The following is a 21,926-nucleotide window of genomic DNA, read 5'->3' on the forward strand; positions in this document are numbered from 1 at the left end:
AGAAATTGACAATTTCTAGATGAATAAAACCTTCCTAAACCGAGTCAAGAAGATATAGAATACTTAAACCAACCAATAACCATCAAAGAGATTGAAACAGCAATAAATAGTTTACCATCAAAGAAAAACCCAGGACCAGACGGTTTCCAAGTGAATTCTATAAAACCTTTATAGAAGAGCTAACCCCAATGCTCCTCAAACTATTTCATGAAATAGAAAAAAGTGGGACTCTCCCAAATACATTCTGTGAAGCCAACATGACACTAATACCAAAACCGAATAAAGATGGTTCAAGGAAGAAAAACTACAGGCCTATATCTCTGATGAACTTGGATGCAAAACTATTAAACAAAATATTAGCAACAGGCATTCCAAACCACATAAAAAAAATCATACTCCATGACCAGGTAGGGTTCATCCCAGGGATGCAAGGCTGGATCAACATATGAAAATCAGTCCATGTAATTCATTATATAAACAGAATCAAAGACAAAAATCACATGATCATTTCAATAGATGATGAAAAAGCATTTTATAAAATCCAACATACATTTATGATAAAAACACTGCAGAGAATTGGAATAGAAGGAACATATCTCAACATTATAAAGGCAATCTACAATAAGCCCACCACCAACATCATATTAAATGGGGAAAAACTTCAAGAATTCCCCCTAAAAACAGGAACAAGACAAGGATGTCCATTATCACCACTTCTCTTCAATAGAGTACTAGAGACTCTAGCCAGAGCAATAAGGCAAGATAAGGAAATCAAAGGAGTACAAATAGGAAAAGAAGAACTCAAACTTTCACTTTTTGCAGATGACATGATATTATATTTATAAAACCCAACAAACTCAACCAAAAGGCTTATAGAACAGATCAACAAATTCAGCAAAGTGTCTGGATAAAAAATCAATCTTAAAAAAATCAGAAGCTTTTCTGTACACCAACCATAAATCCACTAAAAAAGAAATTCAGAAAACACTTCCACTCAGGATCTCCCACAAAAAAAATAAAATACTTAAGAATAAACTTAACCAAGGAGGTAAAAGATCTCTACAAAGAAAATTATAAAACACTGAAAAAAGAAATTGAAGAAGATCTTGGAAGATGGAAAGATCTTCCATGTTCATAGATTGGCAGAATTCCAAAAGTGATCTACAGATTTAACGTAATGCCCATTAAACTACCAAGATCATTCCTCACAGACATAGAAAAATCAGTCCTTAAATTTATTTGGAATAACAAAAATCCTAGAATAGCCAAATTAGTTCTCAGCAACAAAAACCATGCAGGAAGAATCACAATACCTGACTTTAAACTATACTACAAAGCCATTGTAATAAAAACAGCATAGTACTGACACAAAAACAGATACATAGACCAATGGAACAGAATAGAAAACCCTAAAACAAGCTCACACACTTTCAGCCAATTGATTTTTGACAAAGGGGCCAAAAACATACACTGGAAAAGATAGCCTGTTCCACAAATGGTGTTGGCAAAACTGGTTAACCATATGCAGAAAATTGGAAATTAATCCCACTTTCTCACCCTGCACAACAGTCAATTCAAGATGGATCAAAGACCTGGAAATTAGACCAGAGACCTTGAGGCTCCTTGAAGAGGGCATAGGTCCAACACTGCAAAACATAGGCACAGATAAGCACTTTCTCAACAAGACCCCAAAAGCACAACAAATTAAAAGGCAAATCAACACGTGGGATTGCATGAAACTGAAGAGCGTCTGTTCAGCAAAGGAAAGTATCAAGAACCTCAATTGAGAGCCAACAGAATGGGAGAAGATTTTTGCCACCTACACCTCCAATAAAGAACTAATATCTAGAATATATAGAGAACTCAAGAAACTCAACACTAAAAAATAAATCATCCAATCAGAAATGGGCAAGTGAACTAAATAGACACTTCATGAAAGAAGAAATTCAAATGGCCAATAAATGCATGAAAAAATGCTCAACATCACTGGCAGAGAGATGCAAATCAAAACCACCCTGAGATTTCACCTAACTCCAACTAGAATGGCAATCATTTAAAATACAGACAACAACAGATGCTGGCGAGGATGTGGAGAAGAGGGAACCCTAAGACATTGTTGGTGGGATTGCAAATTAGTGCAACCATTTGGAAAGCAGTATGGAGAATCCTCAGAAGAATGGGAACAAATCTACCATTTGATCCAGCAATACCACTTCTGATATCTACCCAAAACAAAAGAAACCAAACTACCAAACTAATGCATGTGTATCTATGTTCACAGCTGCACAATTCACCATAGCCAAACTATGGAACCAGCCAAGATGTCCATCAACAGATGAATAGATTACAAAACTGTGGGATACGTACACAATGGAATTTTACTCAGCCATTAAAAAAAAAACCTCAGTTACATCATTTTCAGGGAAATGGATGGAACTGGGGGACATTATGCTAAGTGAGATCAGTCAGTCACAAAAAATAAGAAATCAGATACTTTCCCTAATATGTGAGTTCTAAGGAGAAATGGGTCATAGGAGGAACTCTAGATGAAAAAGGAAATTCTATAGGGGAGCAAACAAAACAACCTAAATGAGGGCATGGGAGGGAGGAAAAAGGAAAATCTCTAAAACACACAATGTACTTAAGCATATTGAAGTCAACTACTAAGCCAAGCAAGGAAGAAAAGATGGGGAGGGAATGGGGTGGGAACTGCGTAGGGGCTAAATGGGTGATGTATACATGTATGTCCACAGAAGTTTTTTACCCTAATATGATGTATTAATATAATGCACCAATAAACATTTAAAAAATAAGATAGTGGTCAAAGAGGAAAAGCACAGACTTAAACATCTATGGCAAACAAAATAAAAGAAATAAAAGTAAATGAATAAATCTGCAATTTAAAAAATAAAACTAGATGAAGTAAAATGAAAGAAAACACAAGGAAGGCAGTAATAGATGAATGCAGAAGTTAATGAGATGGAAAAGAAAACTAGATCTAAAATCAAATAAAAATCTTTTTAAAAATTTTTTTAGGTAAAGGAAGGAACTCATGGGCATTCTACCTCTAAGCTACACCCCCAGCCCTATTTTTTTTTAATTTTATATTTTGAAACAGGTTCTCACTGAGTTGCAAAGGACTTCATTAAGTAGCTAAGGCTGTTCACGAACCATGATCTTACTGTCTCAGCCTCCCAAATGCTGGGATTACAAGTGTGTGCCACCACGCCCGGCTCAAAATCTCTTAAAAAGAAAAGAAAAGAAAACTCAGCAAATTACAAGCTTCTAATCATAAATGAGTCTACTGATATTTTGAAGGCTGAAGTAACAATTGAAACAGACAAAATTTTAACATAATAACAAGAAACTATTTGAGGACCTCGATACCAATGTTTTCATGAGGTAAATTTTAATTTCTTAGGCTACCAATTCTAACATTTTTGATCCTGATAAAACTGTAAAATTCAATATACCTTTTCTTTTAAAAACATTCCATATAGCTATAACAATCAAAATGGTGTGATGCTGCTAGAGAGAAATAGCCATGCAGATCAATAAACCAGAACAGAAAATCCAGTAATTTTTCCATGAATATATATGCTCAACTGGTTTCTTATAAAGTTGCCCAAAAAATTCAGTGGATAAACTGCAGCCCTTTCACCAAATGATGCCAGAGTCAGTCAAGAGCTTCAAGAGCAATAGTCAAAATAAAAAAGAACTTTTATTTAAGTCATACGTACTATATAAAAACTAACTCATAATGGAACATTAACTAAAATGTAAAACTACAAAACTTAAAAACAGGAGAATGTCTTTGGCACCTACAAGTAGGACAACAGTTCTCAGGTTATTGTGTTCTTGACACCAAATCGTGATAGCTACAAGGAAACCGACAGAATTCCAAAGCTTCGCTTTGCAGAAGGACCTGGTACCGTCTCTGCGCTGTGACAGTGATGAGCAGCTTTAGTCATGATCCCCTCCAACTGGACATGCAGACGGCTTACCACGGTGGATCATGAAGCCAACTGCGGCCTCTCTACACCATAGCAGGCAACAGGAGGAGAGAAATATGGACTGGGTGGATCACCAAGCAAAAAAGCCAGTCCAACAAGGTCACGTATTATACAACACCATTTATATGTCACTCTTATAATGAAATATTTTAGAAAGGAAAGAGCCCCCCCCCAAAAAAAAGGAAAAATCTCCTAAGAGAAAGACGCAAGCAAAGGATATGTGTAGAAATTTTTAGAATAAGAAATGCAAATACCCAGTACTTACATGGTAAGAGTTTAATCTCAGTGGAATTCATAAAAGCAGAATTCAACTCTGTCATTAGCTTTCAATGATCTGTGAGCCCTTACAATGGCAATACTGTTTTCACTAGTGAGGTTCATCCCTGGGTACTGGCTTTCAATATCATCTGGATTTTTTTTTTTTTTTTTTTTTTTTTTTTTTTTGGTGGTACTGGGGTTTCTGGAAGCCATTCTACCTCTGGGCTACACTCCCAGACCTATTTTTTTATATTTTTTTATTTGGAAACAGGGTCTCTTAAGCCAGCACAACTGGCTTCAAACCTGCGCGATCCTCCTGTCTCCGCCTCCCAAGCGCGGGGATTACACGCATGAGCCACCATGCCCGGCACAATAACATCTGGATTCTTAAAACATGATTCACTTATCCAGCAACTGGATGCCAAGAAACTTAACTCAGTGATCAAAAATGAAACAAAGTTTTATCTATAAAAATATTTGCCCCTCCCCCCACTGATAATAACAAAAAAAAGAGGGACCAATCTCAATGTTCAGTAAAGGTGAAACAAACAGGGGTAATTTCCACATGTGGTATACATAAATATATTCTAATTAGTGGTCTGGTAAAATAATCAAAATATATTATAAAGAATAAAAGGTAGGATCCCATGTGACTTTTTAAAAATAAATATGCAATATGTCAGGCAGGGGAAATGTATGAAAACACAGCAATTACAATCTGTGGTTATTTCTGGGTAGTAAAATTACAGGTTATGGGTATATTTTATTCTTTGATTTGTTTTCCATTAAATGCATGTTTACATAATCAGACAAACAGTAATTTTTTAAATGAAACAGGAAGTCAGCATTTTGCACTATGACTCATAGGAAGCTACCTTTTATGGAAAGGAATGTTTAAATGAGGTAGATGGAAGTCAAGTTAGTGCATTTGCAGTCGCAAATTAAGTACCTTCCGCAAGTAAGTGCCCTACAACAATCAGATGCTCACATCCCAGGGAACTGCTCTGATCTCCCCCAAAACAAGGACACGACAAGGAGGAGGATCCTAGGAGAAACACTGCACGTGGGCAAAGCACAGAGCACGGCTCTTGACCTCTAGTCATCCAAGAAGACAGCTGGGAGTCAGAGGCCAGGAAGCACTGGATTTATGGGAGGAGACAGCTGGGAGTCTTGTCCGAGCTTTCTGGGCCATCAAGTTCCTGAAGGCCATCCTAGCCCCTCAATACAATCACACACACTGTGGTCTGTCTGCACACCAAGTTTCTATGTGAATAACTCATTTAACACATGCATCACCCACTAGTGCTGAACTGTGTGCTGTTTATGTGTCCTGAGTGGCATCAATGTCCTAGTGACTGCTCCAAAATGATGCTGAAGGAATAATCAAACTGAGTATATCACTGCCCTGAAACTCTCCCTTTCCCCCCTAATATTAATAGTAGACCTTTCAAGTCAAGCTTCCCTGTGCGGCTAACCAGTGTCACAAAGTGGTTGTGAGGTTTATCTGTTCTCTGAAAGTACAGAGGAAATAAAGGCACCTGTGTCTCTTGTGCTTGGAGAGCCAACGAGGAGACCAGAGCGTTTGAGTGCCAGCCTCCCACTCTACAAAAACCAGGGCCCCAGTCCAAATGAGGGCATGCCAGCTTGCCAGCCCAAGGCTGTGTCTGCCATGGCTGCCCCATCTCTGAGTCCCTCTCTTGCCTGCATTCAGGGTGTGGACGCTCACTGACTATGAGAGCCAGACGTTGGAGCGATTCTGAGGTGGGCCATTCTGGTGAGGCCACCGCCATACTTGTTACAATGAAGGCTGTCCTTGCCAGGACAACCCTTAAGTGGTGGGACTATTCCCTTCATTCTCTGCAGAGGCAGATGAGAGTCTAACAAGAACTGGCCACTCAAGCATTCTTCTGGCACCTGGTTTCTCAGCAGCAGGGTCGGCAAGAGTCATCGGAGGTGATGTGCACTCAGTACCCCACCACGGCCTGATCTCCAGCCCAACACCTCCTTCCCACACCCAAGGCGAGGAGTGCATTCAATCTGCTGTCTCAACGAAACTGCCCGGCATTACTGCTTTATCATGAACTGGGAAAATGGCCAATGCAGTAAATCTGCCCAAAGTCAGCTTCTATTATGCATAGAGACCGTTGGCTATGGTTTGAAGGTGTCCCTCAAATTTCCTGTGTTGGAAACTGAATCCCCCAGTTATGTGCTAATGTACTGAGAGGTAGGACCACGGAGAGGAGACTAGGTCCCTTGATGACTGGAGGCTGTTACAGAAGCCAGCTCTGGGGCATGCTTGTTATGCCACCCTGGGTGCCTCCTCCCTCACCAGGTGCCAGGCAGACACTGGACATACTTATTATAATGATATGCTCTTGGTCTTTCAGAACTGTGAACTATATAAACCTCTCTTCTTTATAGATTACCCAAACTTAGATTTTGTTCTATTTAGTTAAAGGAACAGAAAACAGATTAGTACAGCACTTAGCCCACACTTGGGTATGACAGCCAGAGCTCTTCCCATGCCCAGATCCAGCAAGCAGCACCTTGTGGAGGAACCAGTTCCAGGGCAGGAATCGCTGCCTCCCAAGCTGTGGGTTCCTCTGCTGCCCACCCAGAGCTGAGGTCACAAATCTACCCAAGGGTTGCTTCTGAAACCCAGTGCTGTGAACATACCTACTGTGAGTGTATGGTCAGAGAATTTCTACTGAACTACGACGGCACACCAGTTGGATGTGGTCTGATTTGACAGCACATGTTATGGGGCAGACTGACTTTTCTGCTCATTCACCTGCTTACAAGGGGTAGTCATGTCACATAAACACAGGCGTGCAGGCGATCAAGACCCGAGAGCATTTAACGCCTTTGGTGGTGGTCTCCTTCACATACCAGCTGGACTTCATCTCTGTGTGGTCCTCCTAAGAGGTGCCTACATGCAGAGTGCCTGCCTCCAGGTGCCCCTGGCGTGTCAATTCCAGGCCCAGCCTGCAGTGTTATCCCTGGGCCCTTACCCATTGGGCTGTCCTCTGTGTACCTCTGGTAGGAGACTCATTACATACTATCTTAATGAACAGTCTCCATCCAAATTTTCAGGAGAAAAACATGAAATACCCAGTAAGCCCAATAGAATGCCTCTGGGTTCAACCCCCAGGATCACACACAAAAGAAATAATAATAATTTAATAAAGCCTAGGAATGAGATAAACAAATTCAAAATAAAAATTTATAGTACCTGAAAAATTCCATGAAAGAGAATCCATATCCGTGCTGCTCTGCAATCCCCGCACAGACAACATTGGCAGACGCTCCAATCAGTGTCCCGTTGCCTAGAATCAAAGTTATAAACAAGACAAGCCCAGTTAGTCTTGGTGGCGGGCTTGGCTTTCGTTCACTCTGCAGTGTTTGGATATCGGGCTTTGACTTGATGATTACTTCTCAGGCGCTATCAAAGTGTTCACTCTGCAAATATCTGGAAACACACACCAACACACATACACACAACCAGAAAGCACATCTTGGTCGATATGGCTAGCCCCAAAGAGGGCAAAACTCATTGCTTTCACACCACTGTACAGTAAAACATTCACGAGTCAAACCACTGTCCACCAAGGACTGCCTTCAGCCTAACGTAATGCTGGAGGGTTTTGACAACACATCCAGTGTCCTGGGTTCTATGTGGAGGGGAGAGAGACGTCCCAGTCGTCAAACTTTCTCTCTGGTTTTTATTTAACAGAAGCGGATGGAGTTGAGGTGTGCATGTGAGCAGTGGCTACTCATCTTGGCACATTCAGTGTATCCTACTTGGAAATATGATCTATAGACTTAGAGACAGAATGAGAACAGTTTTAAAAGTTATCCTGCCCTGTTTTTAATGAACATTGCAAACAAAGAATTTCCCGTTTAACTCCTTGTGCCAGCCAGTGCATGCTGATTTAAATAAGCCACACTCTCAGGACAGTGTAATTTTCTACTTGACAGAAACCATAAAAAATTAACTCTATGCACTGGCTTTCCCTGTGGGAAGCTAAACACCTACCTGTACTTCAAGATATGAGTGTGACCCAAGTCAAGCAACAGAGTTTTTGTTGTTTGTGTGTGTGGTACTGGGGATGAAAACCCAGGGGCTTTCTGCCTCCAGGCTATACTCCCAGGCCTATTTTAAATTTTATTCAGAAACAGGGTCTCACTAAGTTGCTGAAAGTCTCACTAAGTAGCTGAGGCTGGCTTCGAACCTATGCGACCCTCCTGTCTCAGCCTCTCAAGCACAGGGATTACAAGTGTGCACCACCACGCCTGGCCAAGCAACAGGTTTTGAAACAGCCACATGCTGCTTGGATGGTCTGTCTCAGCCAACCTTCTCATTCACTGCTATCATCCAGAATGCCTGGCCACGCAACTTAGAGGAAGGGAGAGTTATGTGAGATTGCAGTCTGAATCTTAGGGTCTGGCAGTAGAAAGAGGAGAGAGAGAGAGAGAGAGAGAGAGAGAGAGAGAGAGAGAGAGAGAGAGAGAGAGAGAGAGAGAGAGAGAGAAGAAGAAGAAGAAGAAGAAGAAGAAGAAGGAGGAGGAGGAGGAGGAGGAGGAGGAGGAGGAGGAGGAGGAGGAGGAGGAGGAGGAGGAGAAGAAGGGAGGGGAGGGGAGAGGAGAAAGGAGAGAGAGGGGATGGAGGGAGGGAGGAGAGAGAGAAAGACAGAGAGAGAGAGAAAACTCAAACATCCTCTCTCACCACGTGGAGGCCAGAAGCAGAGAACACCAACAAGCACTGGGATTCAAAGACACCAGCACAAGCCTTAAGGCCACATCCCAGGGACCCACCCTCTTCATCCACACCCCAGCAGCCTAGGTTACCACCTGGTAAGTCCATTACCATGGACTTCTCTATTGATGAGATTGCAACCCTGGTGACTCAGTTATACCAGCTCTAAACGTTAATAAACAAGCTCTTGAGGGAGTTTCGGTAACTAACTCTAACAGCCCACCTTCTCTAGGTGGCCATGGCACAGAAGCAGTCTTTAGGGTTTTGTTCTGTTTTGTGTTTGCTTTATGTCGACATCACTCCCTCCACTCTGTCTTTCCAGGAGCACAGCTACCAAGCAAGCCTTAGCATGTAACCTTGCTGAGGCTTTGCTTTCCAGGAAACTCGGGCTGAGATACTTGTTGTTTTATTTTTTGAATTGTTCTTAGTTTAGTAAAAAGAACAACCAAAAAGTGTTAGGGTTAGACCACTAAAGACATTTTTTTCTTTCAAACTATATAGTGATTTTTCTGTAACGAGCACATATTCATTGTGTAATAAAAATGGTCAGGTGTGGTGGTTCTCATGTTTGGGAGGCTGAGACGGAAGAATCACAGGTTGTGGCCAGTCTCGGGAACTTAGGGAGACCCTGAGCAACTTGGTGAGACTGGGGTATAGCTCAGAGGCAGACTGTCCCTGGGTTCAATTCCCAGTACCATCAAAATAAATAAATAAATGCTTAAAAAAAACTATCTAATGAATCTCCCACAATTTATACAGCAAATGGCATTTCTAATGCCAATGAAAAACTTTTAGTTGAAGTGTACTTCAGTCCTGAGCATGGTGACATATGCCTGTAATCCCAGGACTTGGGAGGCCGAGACAGGAGGCTCACAGATTCTAGGCCAACATCAGTAACTTAACTATTGCAAAATAAAAAATAGAACAGAACTGGGGGTGTAGCCCAGAAGTAGAATGCCCCTGGGTTCCCTCCAGTACTAAAAAGTAAAATAAAATTAAACAAAGATTAACTAAAAACCAGGCGTGGTGGCGCATGCTTGTAATCCCCACGCTTGGGAGGCTGAGACAGGAGGGTTGCGCAGGTTCAAAGTCAGCCTCAGATGGCTTAAGAGACCCTGTTTCCAAATAAAATATAAAATAGGTCTGGGAGTGCAGTCTTGAGTTTCATTTTCAGTTCCAAATTTTAAAAGAAAAAAATTTTCAAGGGTTCTTCAAACTAGACATGGTGGCCCATATCTGTAATCCCAGTATTTGGGAGGCTAAAACAGTAGTATCAGAAGTCCAAAACCAGCTTTAGGAACTTAGTGAGATTTTCAGTAACTTTGTAAGAGACCTTGTTTGGAGCAAAGGGGTGGCCTGTGGGAGGGGGAGGGAGAAGTCATGAAGGAAACACTTTCATTGGACTTATGTTCATATGCTAGAATATTAATCCCAGTCTCAATATCACAAATGGAGAAGAGGGTGGGGAGGAAGCTAGAGGGGAGGCTCGCCAAGTGCTGTGGGCACGTATGTCCCTATCACCCTGAACTGCATTAGAATGGGGGAGTACAGTGCACCAATAAAAGTCTATAAAAATAAAATAAAATATGATTTAAAATGATAAGGGCTTGGGGTGTAGCTCAGAAGTAGAATGTCCCTGGGCTTAATCCCCAGTGCCACAATAAAATCATAATAAGAAGGAGAAGGAAGAGATCATCTTAAAATAAAATATTTCAGTGTTCTGGGAGCCTGAGCTGTTATTCCACATGGAATCAGCTTGGGTGATAAAGGGCTCTAGAGATGGATGACAGTTCTGGTCCAATGTGAATCACAATGTAAGTTACACTGTGATAATTCAGATATGCTGTGGGTTGGACTGATAATACAATATGATATACAATATCATTGTTCTAGTGGATGACAAAACTATGGGATATGTACACAATGGAATTTTACTCATCCATACAGAACAAAATTATGTCAATTGTGGGGAAATGGATGGGACTGGAGAACATTATGCTAAGTGAGATTAGTCACAAAAAGGAAAAAATAGGATGTTCTCCCTAATATGCGGAAGCTAGGGGGGAAAGGGTCATAGGAGGAACTCTAGATGAGGAAGGAGAAACATAGATGAGCAAATAAGGCGACCTGAGGGGATGGGAGGGGGAAGAGGGAAATGCCCTAACGTACATGATGTACATTCACAAACATATCAAAGTCAATCACTAAGCCAAACATGAGAAGGAGGGAGGGGAGGGACGGGGCGGGAAGTGGGGAAGGGCTGAGGGAGTGATGTGTGCATGTGTGTCTCCACCATCTTGTACGCCATTAAGATGTGCAACTACAATGCACCAATGAAAAGTTAATAAAAAACAATATGTGGTACACTGCGAGCTATACTATTAGTCACATGCAATGTGACTATATGTAGTGTCACTCAGCTGTACTCTTGAAAATAGTTACGGTAACAACTTTTATGTTGTGCATGTTTTACCACAATGCTTTTTTAAATGGGCACACTCTAATTATCCATCATAGTGGGGTTCAGAGTGAGGGACACACATGTGCACAGCCCTGGGTGTTTTCCTCCGGATCCTACACCCCAAACATAATACTGAACTTGGTAGTGATGAACTTCATATATGAACACAGCATTATCTTAACTTTGTCCTTCGCCTCCCACCTCCCTCCTTAAATCCCCACCCATTATTCCACTAGTGTCCCCCCTCATTTACCTGAAGTCCCTTTTGCTCCCCAAACATATGGCTCCATTTTCCAAGACTGGCTAATCTAATTTATTTCCACCCATTTTCCTGCAAATGATATGATTTTGTTTTTCTTTATGGCTGAATAAAATTGTATTACATGTATATGTCATGGATTCATAATCTATTCATGTTGACAGACACCTAGTCTGGCTCTATAGTTTGGCAACTGTGAAATTGTGCCACTACAAACATGGGTATGCGTGTATCACTACAATATTCTGACCTTAATTCCTTTGAAAAGATGCCCAAATTGATAGAGTGGGTCATATGGTGGTTGCATTCCCCGTCTTTTCAGAAACTTTCACACTGATCTCCATAGTGGCTGTACTAGTTTTCAACCCTACCAACAGTGTATAAGGTTTCCTATTCCCCACATCACCAGCATTTATTATTGTTTGTATTCTTGATGGTTGCCATTCTAACTGGAGTTAGATGGAATCTCAATGTCATTTTGTGTTCAACTCCCTGGTTGTTAATGATATTGGACATTTTTCATATATTTATTAGCCATTTGTATTTATTCTTTTGAGAAGTAGCTATGCAGTTCAATAGCTAATTTGTATTGGGTTATTCTTTTTTGATGTTAAGTTTTTAAGTTCTTGTATACTCTAGATACTAGTCCTCTGTCAGGTAGCTGACAAAGATCTTCTTGCATTCTACAGGTTATCTCTTCAGACTCTTGGTTGTTTCCTCTGCTACACAGCTTTGCCACTACTGATTCTCATCTCTATTTCCTGACCTCTCAGGGTCTTACTGAGGATATCTGCAGGCGCCTAAATGTTGGAGTTGGTCCTGTGCCTTCTTCTAGTAATTGCAGTCTCGAGTCTAATTTCTTTTATTTTAAAATGTCAACTCCCGAGGCAATGATAGAGATCCGGGGGGAGTGTAGAGCAACTTCTGGTACAACCGGGTGTCTGCTGCACCAGGAGCAAGCACCTTTCCATGACCAAGCCACGCTTACAAGACCCCATGACTTGGAACCTGTGGTTCTTCAGCACTGCACTGCTGCTGCTTCCCAGAGGTGTTTGGTCAATACGTGTTCAGTGCTATTTTAGGGTTTTAGCCAGATATCCCATGTTCACATCTCTCCATTTCACCCTGTATGATTTGGGGGAACCAGAACTAGCCCAGGAAGCCTCTCACACCTTACGGCCCTGCTCAGACCTCCCCTTTTTGGAGCGCCTCCTCCCTCTGCCTTTTCCCTCCAGTCTCTCTGGGCATGCCTGAAGTCTCAGGACATCCCACCTCAAAAGGATGTAGCCATCTGCTGTAAACTTTGCATAAGTGACTGCCTTCCTACCCAAGAACAGGGAGGAAAAACTAGTTAATCACAGCAGATACTTGCTAAGTTTGAATGAACAAAATTCTACATAGGGGATAGCTTTCCAGTTGTTCTCGAGTCCTGCTTCTGTTGCTGGTATTACATGTGGCTGTGACTGGAGCTTATTCTCCTGCGGATTCTCCTGGGGCTGTTTTTCAGTAGGGACCAAGTTTAGCAGCTCTTTACTCCTATAAGAACTCCAGGCCACAAATCACTGAATTAGAGGAATTAGCTGTCTACTGAAATTGCATAAACTTCACTAGATGGCATTAATCCCCCTTCACAAACAAGGAGATAAATCAACCAGAAACTTATTGATTTGGTCATCAGAGATCAAAGAACAAAGAAAGCTGGGTTATCTGAGCATGTCTGGATCTAAGGATAAATCGTAAAGCATATCTGGTGTGCTTATCTAGGATTCTCCACAGTCCTCTGGAGTCCCCAAGGTGATTCTGCTTCCTGAATGCGAGGAAGGCTCAGCTCCCTTCAAGATGGGCACATCCGAAGCCACTGTGTTTGATAACCAGGGGTTGGTGTCACCTGACACTCTAAGCTACAACCTCACCACCGCCACACAGAGCTCCCATCACTCCTCCTGCTCTATTAGGGTCTCTACATCTTTGGGTTCATGCACTCACCACATCACCCCATTGTTTAAGGATGCAAGATGGTGGAGAAGGAGCAGGGAGAGACCTGCAGCCCAAGGCAGCGAGGGTGCCTCCGACACAGAAGCCACAGTCCACATGGGTAGAGCGTGGACGCAGGTCTGCTCCAAGGCTATCCATACCAGTCACCCTCGGCAGGTTTGAAACGCCGGGGGCGGTGGCACAGTGAGAGGTGACGGGCTGCACAGAGAACTGAGTCGCTCCAGAACTGGCCCCAAGCCGAAGAGGTCTTCCCCCGGGGAAATCACTGGGGCTCCCCCTAACCATCTTCAGGGATACTCACTGGTGCTGCTTTGGGCACCCCTTACCTCCCAGGCAGGCGCCGAGGGCCAGGGCGTACATGAGCGGCGGTGCGGGCAGGCTGACCTCAGGGTCCTGGCTCAGGTTCAGGAGCACAGGAGTCTGTGGAGGAAAAGGGCAATTGGCACGGTCTCACAGCGGCTCCCAGTCAGGCCGTGAGGAGCACGGGGCCTGCAGAAGGAAACCACAGCAAACCCCGAATCCACCAACACTCCAGTGTGGACCCCTGTGCAGGTCTTTGATTGCAACCACGTAACCAAATGGCTCCCCTTTCCTGAAACTTGGCCCCTGCTGGTGCCGTGGGTCTTTTTAAATCCAGGGAAATGCACCTCCAAGCTATAACCCTCGTTCTTTGTTAAATTTATACCTTTGAAACTGAGACTCACTAAGTTTCTGCGGCTGGCCTGGAAATTGCAATCCTCCAGCCTCAGCCTCTCCAGGACTGGGATTCCAGGCATGCGCCCCCACAGCCAGCAATACCATGGATCTCGAATGACTGTGGAGTCTAACAGTGGCTAAGGCTGTAGCGATCTACTAGGTTTGTGGATCCCTGTGGGCTCTACGCTAACTTTACACACATCGTCTTAGTGATTCTCAAACACCCTTCAGGCATGTCTTTAATTCCTTCAATGAACAGATGGGGAAACTGAGACCAAAAGGCACACACGCACAGCTCTCACAGGCGGCCAAGCCAGGAGGTGACAGCCTCTGCTTCCAAACAGCACTCAGGTAAGGAAGCATGGTATTACCTGATTCCCTCTGCTGCTCTCTGCCCAGCAGCCCAGGCCCGCAGACATTCCCGTAGGACAAATGGACTCAGATTCTACAACTAGGAACACTCATTTTCCACTAAGCCATGCCAACATCTGGTGCACCTTTCTTTTTTCTTTTTTCTTTTTTTATTGGTGCACTGTAGTCATCCATCTTAATGGAGCACAAGATGGTGGGTCATACATGCACACATCACTCCCTCAGCCCTTCCCCACTTCCCGCCCCGCCCCTCCCCTCCCTCCTTCTCATGTTTGGCTTCATGATTGACTTTGATATGTTTGTGAATGTACCTCATGGACATTAGGGAATATCCCCCCCATCCCCTGAGGAAGCTAGGGAGAAAAAGGGTCATAGGAGGAACGCTAGACGCAGAAGGAGAAACCAGAGATGAGCAAATAAGGAAACTGGTGCGCCTGACAGGCAAACATTTCACATTATTGTTACCAATGAAAAATGTAGTGGCTATGAAATTTCTGAAAAAAAATCGTGTTTTTTTTTTTTATTAAAGCATGCTGTGATTAAATTTCCCTGAGTATTTTTTTTTTTAGGGGATAGTGGGGATTGAACCCAGGAGCATTCTACCTCCAAGCTACACCCTAGCTCTATTTATTTATTTATTTATTTATTTACTTATTTACTTATTTATTTATTTATTTGTTTGTTTATTTATATTTTGAAGCAGGGTCTTACTAAGTTGCTGAGGCTGGCCTGGAACCTGCGATCCTCCTGTCTCAGCCTCCCAAGTATCCCTGAATTTTCTAATCATTGACAGGCTGCTGTCCTGTAAGTCACCACAGTATTGCCGCTCTTCTCCGACTGCAGGCCCCCCACAGGTGCCTCTTGTGTCTTGGGGCTGCGTGTACCTGGCGATGGTGCGGGCAGTCTGGGTGGTGGAGAGGGAAGAACTCTTACCCATGACTTCAGCACCCCGCCATGGTCACGCTCCTCCACCAGAGGGTGCCCTAGCATACACACACAGCACCAAGCTAATGCAGGAAAGGGCATCTCTGGGCTACACACATTTTCTATTTCTCTAGCTTCTGGCATTTTCTTAGCTCACAAGTGGCAGAGCTGGGGTTCAAGCCCAGAGAGACCGTTTGCCAAGCCTGAGCTTGGAATCCTGTATTTAACCTTATGCGGTCCATCACACCTGCTTCAGCCTTCTGTATTATCTTGCTCTGAACCGTTTAGGAAAGAGTGAGTTAAGACAAAAGCGATATCAACTAAAAAGCAAAGGCCGGAGTGGAGTGTTTGTGACTTTCATCGCCTCTGAAAGTGTTTTCTCCTGTGTCAGGAGTCACAGCCAACAACCAGAGGTGCCCTAATACCTCCTTGTGGGCCTACGAGGAAACCTGGGGAACGAAGGCGAGAGAGAAGGCAGCCTTGAAGAAATGGCAGCGCAGATAATGACGAACCAGTGGAGGGAAGCCCGCGAAATTATGTGCATGAATTACCCTTTGTTGAATGCAATCTCCAGAGAAAGAGTAGGGACATTTTAATTTGGAAATTGCCTGAGACTCCTTTCTGTTCAAGCCACGGAGGCTAAAAAGATTTCAGTAGAGAAAGACTGTCAGAGAATTCGTAGCCATTAGCAGGGTATTTCATGTTTCCAATGTAGTCTTCAGGGCAGTTGGGCGGGGGCCCAGAAATGCTGCCTACAGATGCAGGTCTGGGCTCGGGTCCCCACAGCTCCTTGTGGACTGAGACAGGAAAGAAGGGAAGAGAGATGGGCAGAGGCAAAAGGGATTGCCCTGCATGAAAACGTGTTAAAATATAGAAATATCCCCATACTAACTAATGGAGAGCCACTGCCCCTGCCTCCTACTGCCTTGGCCCTAGGACCTGCCCTCTGTCCAAGAAAGAGAGTTAACTTGGCAGTCAGGAAGGGCAGAGGGGCTCCACGCTGCCTGCTCCAGAGCCCCTGTGTCTGCTCCGATTGCTCTAAATGGTGATGAAATGTCAACATTAAATGATTTCATGGTGCTAAGTTTTGTTTAATTTGCCACCATAACAGATGAGCAAGTCCAGACGAAGGCAGCGCCAAGTCAGAGGGTTCAGAAAACTTAGCAGAGCAGAGCTAACCCATACACCCCGGGGTCCTTCCCGTGACCTGGTTTGCACTGGTTGAATACTTCCCTCGAGCCCTGTCCAGCCAACTCACAGACATCCATCTGCTACCTGGCTCTTTCCTCTCCAAACCCCGTGAGATCGCCAGAACCCCATGGTGGGATCCAGCCAGCTATGAACTGTCTTGGAATTCCTTAAATTACTGGGCAATCTCCCCGACCATTGGAAGGTAAGAACAATCGCAAGCCCACGTGAAGGGCATTTCCAGCAGCTGCTCGCAGAGCACAGCAGACAGGACGGAGGAGAAACAGCCCAAACAAAGGAATGCTTTGGAGACACAATGCCACTGAAAGAGACAGGCTTCCTTCCCCCTTTAGACTCACACCCTGGAGCGGCACATACGCCTGTTCCAAATGAAATGCACCTCCCTAGCAGAGGCTGGCAGCCCTGACTCCCTCTAGCTGCCCCGAACTGCACATTTGCCAGCATTTATAATCATCAGACATGGAGACTGCACCTGCCAGCTCTCTGCCCCTGCGTGAGTTTAGATGCTAAAATCACACACTCCAGGAGACCTTGTGTAGGAAGGAACCTAACTCACCTCCCAAAGACCCTTTGATATGACTGAATGTGCCAGAGACCAGAACCAGGGGAGCTATCACCACACACGTGGACTATCATGAGGTGTTGCTGCATGTGACTGGGGCGCTGAGCAGGACTCGCCATTCTCACAGGCTGAGCCTTGCAGAAGGAAGACCTCCAGCAGCTGGGACTCCCAGGCACAGACTTGGGCTTATTAAAGGTGGCCCAGCGGGAAGAGCAGAGGTTGGCATGTCCCAATACCAATGGTCTCAAAACAGCCACTCTGTTTCCAGCCCTTCCCAAGTGCCCAGCAGCAGCCTGCACACCAAGTGACCCCAGAGGTGCAGAAGAGCAGGGGCATCCAGCAGCCCCTGGTGTGGCTCTCTGCCCGGCGGCTGCACACGGAAGGGAGATCTGGGACAGGGACCACCTCCCAGCTGGGGGCACAGAGGGCTACATGCTGTGAGACCGACTCCCAGGACATGGAAGGAGAGTCAGGAGGGAGAGCTAGTGCCAAGGCAATATGAAGGCATAGGTGGTAGAAAGGACACACGAGGGACAAAGTCGGAGTGGCCACGATTCCAAGTCCACTTAACATATTCTGACCACAAACAGTACCATTGAGCCAACTGTTCGACATTAGCCACTTCACACGTGTGCCACACCTTCCACGGAGCCCTCCACAGTGCTCAGCACAGGATCAAGCCCTCAGTGTGGTACTGGTTTGAAGCTCACAAAACAGTGAACTTCAGATCGGGAAATTATTGCATAGTCTTAAACCAAGAATCAAGAAAAAATAACACCTAGTCAATAATACTCTATCCAGCCTCCAACAAAAGAACAACAAAAAACACCCTCCCCTCATGCCTGCCGCTCCAGACTACGGGCGTCAGTGTGCACGGCGGAGATAGCACTAGTGCACTCCTCTTTCATGACTGCACTCAACCCTAAAAGGAGCTGTACTTCTCTCCTTCTCTAAATAAAATTAACCTCTTCCCCACTGTGTCCTGTCCTTAAATTCCCTTCTGTAACAATGTCAGTGACCCTCACAGCCTGAGTCAAGATTCGCCTTCCTTTTGGGAACCTCTCCAGGATCTCCATCCCAATGACATTACCAGTGGCCAAGAACAACATAAACCACGGCACACCATGCTGAAAGGGTGGCCCCTGAAGATGAGCGCATGTCTCAGACAGCAGTGTGGCCGGGCGGGAGCGACAGGCAGACATTGGATCTGCGGCTCTGAGGGACGCAGTGGAGCACCGGGTGGAGGGGGTTGACCAGCTGCCTCGGTACCAGAGCGTCTGAAGGACAACAAGCTGTTGGTGAGGAGGCAGGAGCTAAGAGGTACTGTAGGGCCGTTCACCTACTTCAGCTAATTCACTTTCCAATCCACTTGCAAACGCTCGCTAAATGTCCTCCTGTGCTAGGCATGATGCTAGTGAAAGGAGAGAGGGGAAGGGGAGGAAGAAAGAAAGAAGACCAGCCTCGGCAACCCAGAGCGACCCCAGAAACCTGGTGAGACCCTGTCTCAAAAAAAAACGTAAACAGTGGGAGTGTAGCTCGGAGCTATAATGCTCCTGGGTTCACCCCAGCATTACAAGAATGGATGAATGGATGAACAGAATGCTTTAGACAATGTGCAAATGTCTTAGTTTTGAGTGATGATCGGATGGACACAGTCGCATCCCCTCGCTTACCACAGTTTCAATTCCCCACTGCCATTCATGGTATCATTATATTAAATGGAAAATTCCAGAAATAAACAACTCATGGGTTTTAACTAATTTTTATAGAGTATACTGTTGTAATTATTTCATTTTGTTATGAGCTATACTGTTACTGTGCCTAACTTATAAATCAAACTTCTTCATAGATATAGATGTGCAGTAAAGAACATAGCATGTAAGCTGCTCTCACAACTTGGAGGGCAGAAGCGGGAGACAGCAAGGTGGCACAAAGACACAGCACAGTCCCAAGGCCCTATCCTAGGGCCCTCCTTCTCCAGCCACAACACACCAGCCCAGGTGATCACCCAGTGGGCCCATTACAGTGTCGTTCATTACAGTAGATTCATCTACTGATGAAATTGCAATCCTCATGACTCAGGAGCATCAACTCCAAGCACCAAATGAGCTCTTCCGGGGACATTCTGAATCTAACTATAACAGTTCCCCAAAGGGTCAAGTGTTAAAGGCTTGAGTCTCAGCTGGCGAGCGACTGGGAGGAGACAGAAACTTTAGGAGGGGGACTCAGTTGGAGGAGGCGGGTCCTGGAAGGGTGTACCTTGTCCCTGACTCCCCCACTCCTCTTCCTCCTTCTCCTCCCTCTCTTCCTCCCCCTCTCTTTCCCTCTCTCCCTCTCTCCTCTCTCTCTCTCTCCCCCTTTCCTAGCTGCAGTGAGGTGAGGTGAGACGCATTCTCTACCACAACTCATGCCTCCAGATCCTCTCTGCCCCACCATGGGTCTAACACAGTAGAACAGCCAGCCATGCACAGAAACCTCCAGAGCCAGGTGCCAAAATAAACCTTTCCTCCTTTTAAGCTGATGTTCTCAGGTATGTCTGTCACCGTGACAACAAGCTAACTAGCACAGGCTGGCCAGAGCCTGGGCTGGCGGCCCTGCTGGGCCCAGCCATGCCACTTACCTGGGGCAGGTAAGAGCTTGCCCTGATCTCGCCTCTGGGCTGAGGCAGCTCCATCATGCTGTGTCAGGAGAATTGGAGCCCGCAGAGCTGGAACTAAGACTTTTTTATGGTATTATACGTGTCACTTATTTCAAATCTCAGTTTCTACTAATTGGTTGCTCCTATGTAACCACTGATTTTAGCAGGGTCCCTGAATAAATTCCTTTATTAATTCTAACGGTTAACCAATAAGATTCTTTTGAATGCTCCAAGTACCCAGACTCACACTCTCTAGAAATAGCAACAGGTCTATTTCTTCTTCCACTCCTTGCCCTCCTTAACTCTTCTCTTTATCCACTGCGATGCTTCTAACTCTGAGGCGCGGCTGACAGAAAAATGGTGCTCCCAGGTGACTGTCTTACCCCAGACTCCAGGGACGTGCTCAGTACTCCATATCTAAGAGCACTGCGTGGCACCGGCTCACAGATCCTCTGAACTGTGTCCCTCCCATGTGCCTTTCTGAATTCTCTGCCCCACGTGTCTTGTTCCATCTGTGGATGCCTAGAAGCATCTTGAGGAGGGGGTACTAATGATTGAACCCAGGGGCCTTCTATCTCTGAATTACACCCCCAGACCTATTTTATTTTTATTTTGAAACAGGCTCTCACTAAGTTGCAGAGGCTCTGCTAAGCTGCCAAGGCTGGACTTGAACCTGTGACCCTCCTGTCTCAGCGGCCCAGGTCCTGGGATAGCAGGCAAGTGCCATCACGCCCAGCTTAGAAGCATCCTCGCAGGCTCTCATCCCCACCGCGAACACGCCTTGACAGCACCTTCCCTTGAGGCTACATGAACTATGCCCAAAGCCCCGCTGAGGTCAAGGAGGGACACCACGCGGGTCCCCAGCAGATGTTCAACTCCGGCCATACTTGGACCAACCGAGGGAAAGTCAGAGGAATGGCTTCCCTCTTCTCCTAGAGAGGGCATCGTCCCTCCACTGTGCATGACAGGCAGGCCAGACACTAGTGCCTCCTCCAGCCAGCCCTCCTCTCCCCTGCTTCTCCCACTCCAGATCCTTGAGCTTGTCTAGACGCGGCTGCCTGGGAAGCTCAGACGAACACCGTTGATACCAGGTGTGACCCTTAAAGTAGATTCTTCAGGGGCACATTTGAAGCCAGCAACTCACCAGTTGAAGGCTGAGGGACCTGGTTATCAAGGAATGTGTGTGTGCTGATGGTGGTGCTGAGAAAATTGAGCCCTTCACCTGTGGTTAATTTGAACGTGGCACAGGTTGGAGGCAGGGCACTTGCTTACGTGGTGGCCATGGTACTCGGAGGCTATGGAGCAGTGACAATGAGGAGGACCGTCCAGCACACAGGCTGCGGCTGATGCCAGGGAGACCTTGGAAACAGGAAGCTCAGAGCAGCCAGCTGTCAAAGCCCGGCACTCTGCAAAGGGCAGCTTAGAGACTTATCTCCTAAAGGAAACTGGGCCAACAATCCTGTCTGCTGGTTTTTGTTTTGTATACCTGGGAGCTGTGTAACAGGTGCGTCATCCTCCCTCGGCCCCCTAGCACGGGGATTGCAGGCGCATACCACCACGCCCGGCTCAAGGTATAGACACGATTAAGATCGCTGTATCTGTGATAAACTGACCCCTTCATGGAATGTCCTGCTTTTCTTCATCTCTTTGTAATACTTCATACTCTTTCTCTTAAAGTTTACTTTGCCTTTTATTTCTATATTCTTTCGACTCATCTTTATCTGTGTATTTAAAGTGTGTTTCTAGCCAGGTGTGGTGGTGCACACTCATAATCCCAGTGCTT

General features: G+C 45.1%; 1 protein-coding gene across 1 annotated transcript in view; it reads right to left on the reverse strand.

The window, feature by feature from the left end:
• The window catches only part of OCA2 (OCA2 melanosomal transmembrane protein), a gene marked incomplete at both ends in the record, with an annotated part of 223,570 nt that overhangs the window by 67,784 nt on the left and 133,860 nt on the right, over nucleotides 1–21,926 (reverse strand). The window contains 2 exons of the mRNA XM_080691713.1: nucleotides 7,504–7,597; nucleotides 14,069–14,162. Coding sequence (XP_080547839.1) covers nucleotides 7,504–7,597; nucleotides 14,069–14,162 — 188 coding nt within the window. The remainder of the gene's footprint in view (nucleotides 1–7,503; nucleotides 7,598–14,068; nucleotides 14,163–21,926) is intronic.

The sequence above is a fragment of the Muscardinus avellanarius genome, assembly GCF_963383645.1.
Source record: "Muscardinus avellanarius genome assembly, chromosome: 3".
NCBI classification, from domain to species: domain Eukaryota; kingdom Metazoa; phylum Chordata; class Mammalia; order Rodentia; family Gliridae; genus Muscardinus; species Muscardinus avellanarius.